The sequence below is a fragment of the Penaeus monodon genome, chromosome 29 (assembly GCF_015228065.2).
Source record: "Penaeus monodon isolate SGIC_2016 chromosome 29, NSTDA_Pmon_1, whole genome shotgun sequence".
In the NCBI taxonomy this organism is placed as follows: Eukaryota; Metazoa; Arthropoda; class Malacostraca; order Decapoda; family Penaeidae; genus Penaeus; species Penaeus monodon.
The window spans coordinates 25,021,969-25,024,925 of record NC_051414.1 but is presented as its reverse complement, the minus strand read 5'-3'; the positions used below and the strand labels follow the sequence as shown (position 1 = coordinate 25,024,925).

Below are 2,957 nucleotides of genomic sequence, written 5' to 3'. Positions count from 1 at the left end.
TTTTTTTCTGCCTTTTCTCTTCCTTCTATTTTCTTGCATTTCCTCTTTTCCTTGTTTTTTTTTAAATTATATAACATGATTCAAGGTTTATTATGCCAGTCTGCATGTATATTGAATACATGAATCCTTTTCAGGTTCATCCTCTTCAACAAGTCACACTTGCGGTGGTAAGAAGCTCGTCCATCTAGATTTCCAAGAAAGCTCTTCCAGGGGTGTGGAAAAGTGGAAGAAGTCACAGAAGGCCTTTTGTATTTCACTTTATGATGGTGATTGTCAAATTAATATCTAAAAGTGTGTGTGGCTTCTAGGAAGGAATTAAGTGTTGCATTTTGTAGGATGTTAACAGTGGACCTTCATTTTCTTGGTAAATTACACTTGATTTTTACAACATTTGTAGTTCATTGACACTTGGTGCTCCTAATCGGTGGTAAATTCCTGCAAGAGCTTGCATATCGCCTTACTGTTTTTGCCAAAAGTACCATAAGCTGTCATTGAAAAAAATATGATAATAACAGTCAGGAACTGCAGACTTTGTGTAATGCATCTTCATCTTTTTGTCCAGTGTGTGTGGTTGTGCTGTAGTTGAACCCAGTATGGTCAGAAGCTGTATTTGAGTGCATCAGTATTCTTTGGTGGTGATGTTCCTTTCACGTTTCTCTTCTAGACTCTCCACTACTGTTGGTATAAACTAATGTTTCAGTTTATATCACTCTTACCAGTTTTAAAGTGTATTGTTATTCTAATGCACAACAGTCTGACATGGTGAAGGTTGATTGGATGGTACTCAAGGCTTCAAAAAAATATATATTTTGTTTCCCTGATTCATATTAACACTTCCTCTCTCCCCTGTTGTCTCTGTTATATTGCATTATTTATCAATCTGTTTAAGTGCAAGTAATTATCTCATTTGGGTTTTACTTCACCTACTGATCCTTAGCCAAGTTATTGTTCTTTTTTCTCAATTTTCCTTTTGTGTGTAGTCCAGATCTTACCAGGGGAAATGATTTACATTTGATGATGAACTCCTTGTTGAACATAAGGGAGTGAAAACAAATGAGGATTCCTTATGGTAAAATAACCTTGGCTCTGTGTTATGATTGTAAGAGACAGCTATTTTGTAATAGATGCCATATATATAAGCAAGTGAGTGGCATTTTGTACATAATACTTCATTTATTGAAGACAGCCAAGAAATGTTATCACTGCCCCTGTCTCTCATTTTTTGATGTGGCAAATGTAAAAAAAATATATATATATGCCCCAGTGTCTCTCATAACAACATGGCAAAATAGGGGAAACAGATTACTGAAAATAATCAGGCAGTTATTAAATGCTCTATACTTAGTTTCCAAAAGTCACTTGTTTATATTATGATTTTTGTTAAAATTCAAAAAAGACCTATTTTTGCTGATTAATTCTTTTAAATAAAATTTTAGACATGGTTGTTTGTATTTTTCCCAATTATTATTTTTTATTTTTCGAAGTAGTTTATTGCTGCTTTTACTTAAATGTGATAGTATATATATTTTTCAGCATGTCCATTTTCAAAATACGTAATTGCTGCTTGATTTGTATGTTGCTCCTATACATCCCACTTATATATTTCACTAATGCTGTGTCACATATATCTAGAAGTGGGTACTTCATGTTATTCTCAGTAGCTACAAGATTTTTGTAAATAACCATAACATTAATTTGTTTAAAAGTGAAGAACAGTTTGTTTTGATTGAACAGAGGCTCTGATAAGCACCTGAAGTCTCTCCCAAGGTGCTAAGGTTCTCACTGACCTTGAAGAGATACTGTACTTTATTTTTTCCTGAGGGAAGAAAGTTTAGCATAACATTAGAAATGACAGACTGTAAATAGTTTTATAGGTGAAACAAGATTAGTTATTGAACACTGTGAACCCATAATTAATTAAATAAAATATATGAAATACTTCTTGTCTGGTACAACCTTATTGCATTAGCACAACAGATGGTGCAGAGAGTGAATGTGTGTGTGTTTGTGTTTACTTAAATAACCATCACAGACTCATGACCCTAATATTGCCCTTAGTACTAGAAATAACCTAGTTAAGAGAACTTGCACTAGAGATTTGTTATTTTTTATGACAATCCTTCATAAGTTTTTCATAAAATACCATAATGAAATGATAATATCCTTCATATTTAAGGGAAAACGAAAATCATAGCACTCTCACTTACATTTGATTCAGAGAAAATAATTGTTTTACTACCCAATCAGGATAAAACAATATGTGCTTGGCCCTAACCCCCTTATCAGATTGGTGGCCCTAATCGAGTCTCCTCTTTGAACCGTTTAAACCTATGAATAATCTTGTAAGCCAAAAGGATTGAAAAATCACACTCAAACTGATTTACTCAAGTGCTTACCATGACTGATTGTTCACACTGATTTACACCTGTTCATCATTAAACATGTAAGCCCCCATCCAACACCAGATGCAACCAAGTAAATTGGTTGGAAAGAAAGTTAGGCATGTTCCCTAGGGTCGGGTCATCAGTCCAACCATTAATTTCCTTCACACATATCTGTCACGACCTTTTCTTACCCTGTTCCACCGACATACCAAGAATTGCCAGGCCTACTTCCCTTCCAACCCTCCTGCTTAGATCTACTCTTTCACATGTTAGCAAATCAGATCTTATCTATGCCGTTATTTTCCTAGGCCCAAACCACGTGAACAGAAAATGCTGTGTTCTCCCAGACCACTCTCTCGCCACTCACATTAGGCCTTTGGAGCTCCTCATTCCATACACATATTTGGTCAACTTGTACATATTCCAGATCTCTGCTATTCCATATTTTCGGGTCTTTCCTGCATGTTCCGTACCTCACATATCTGCTGCATGTAACAAAGTCAACACAATCACTTACACAATCTCAAGTACCCTTCTGTGTATTCACATCCACCTTCCTACATTTCCACTAAT

The 2,957-nt window shown here is 35.2% G+C and overlaps 1 protein-coding gene across 3 annotated transcripts in view; it reads left to right on the top strand.

Moving 5' to 3' along the window:
* LOC119592065 (parafibromin-like) overlaps positions 1–1,938 on the top strand; it is a 15,041-nt gene extending 13,103 nt beyond the window's left edge. For all 3 annotated transcript variants that reach the window (XM_037940874.1, XM_037940877.1, XM_037940875.1), the window contains one exon: positions 135–1,938. Coding sequence is in view for 1 of the 3 variants with exons in the window: in XM_037940877.1 (XP_037796805.1) it covers positions 135–171 (37 nt within the window). In the remaining 2 variants the exon portion in view is untranslated. The remainder of the gene's footprint in view (positions 1–134) is intronic.
* Positions 1,939–2,957: the final 1,019 nt, after the last annotated feature.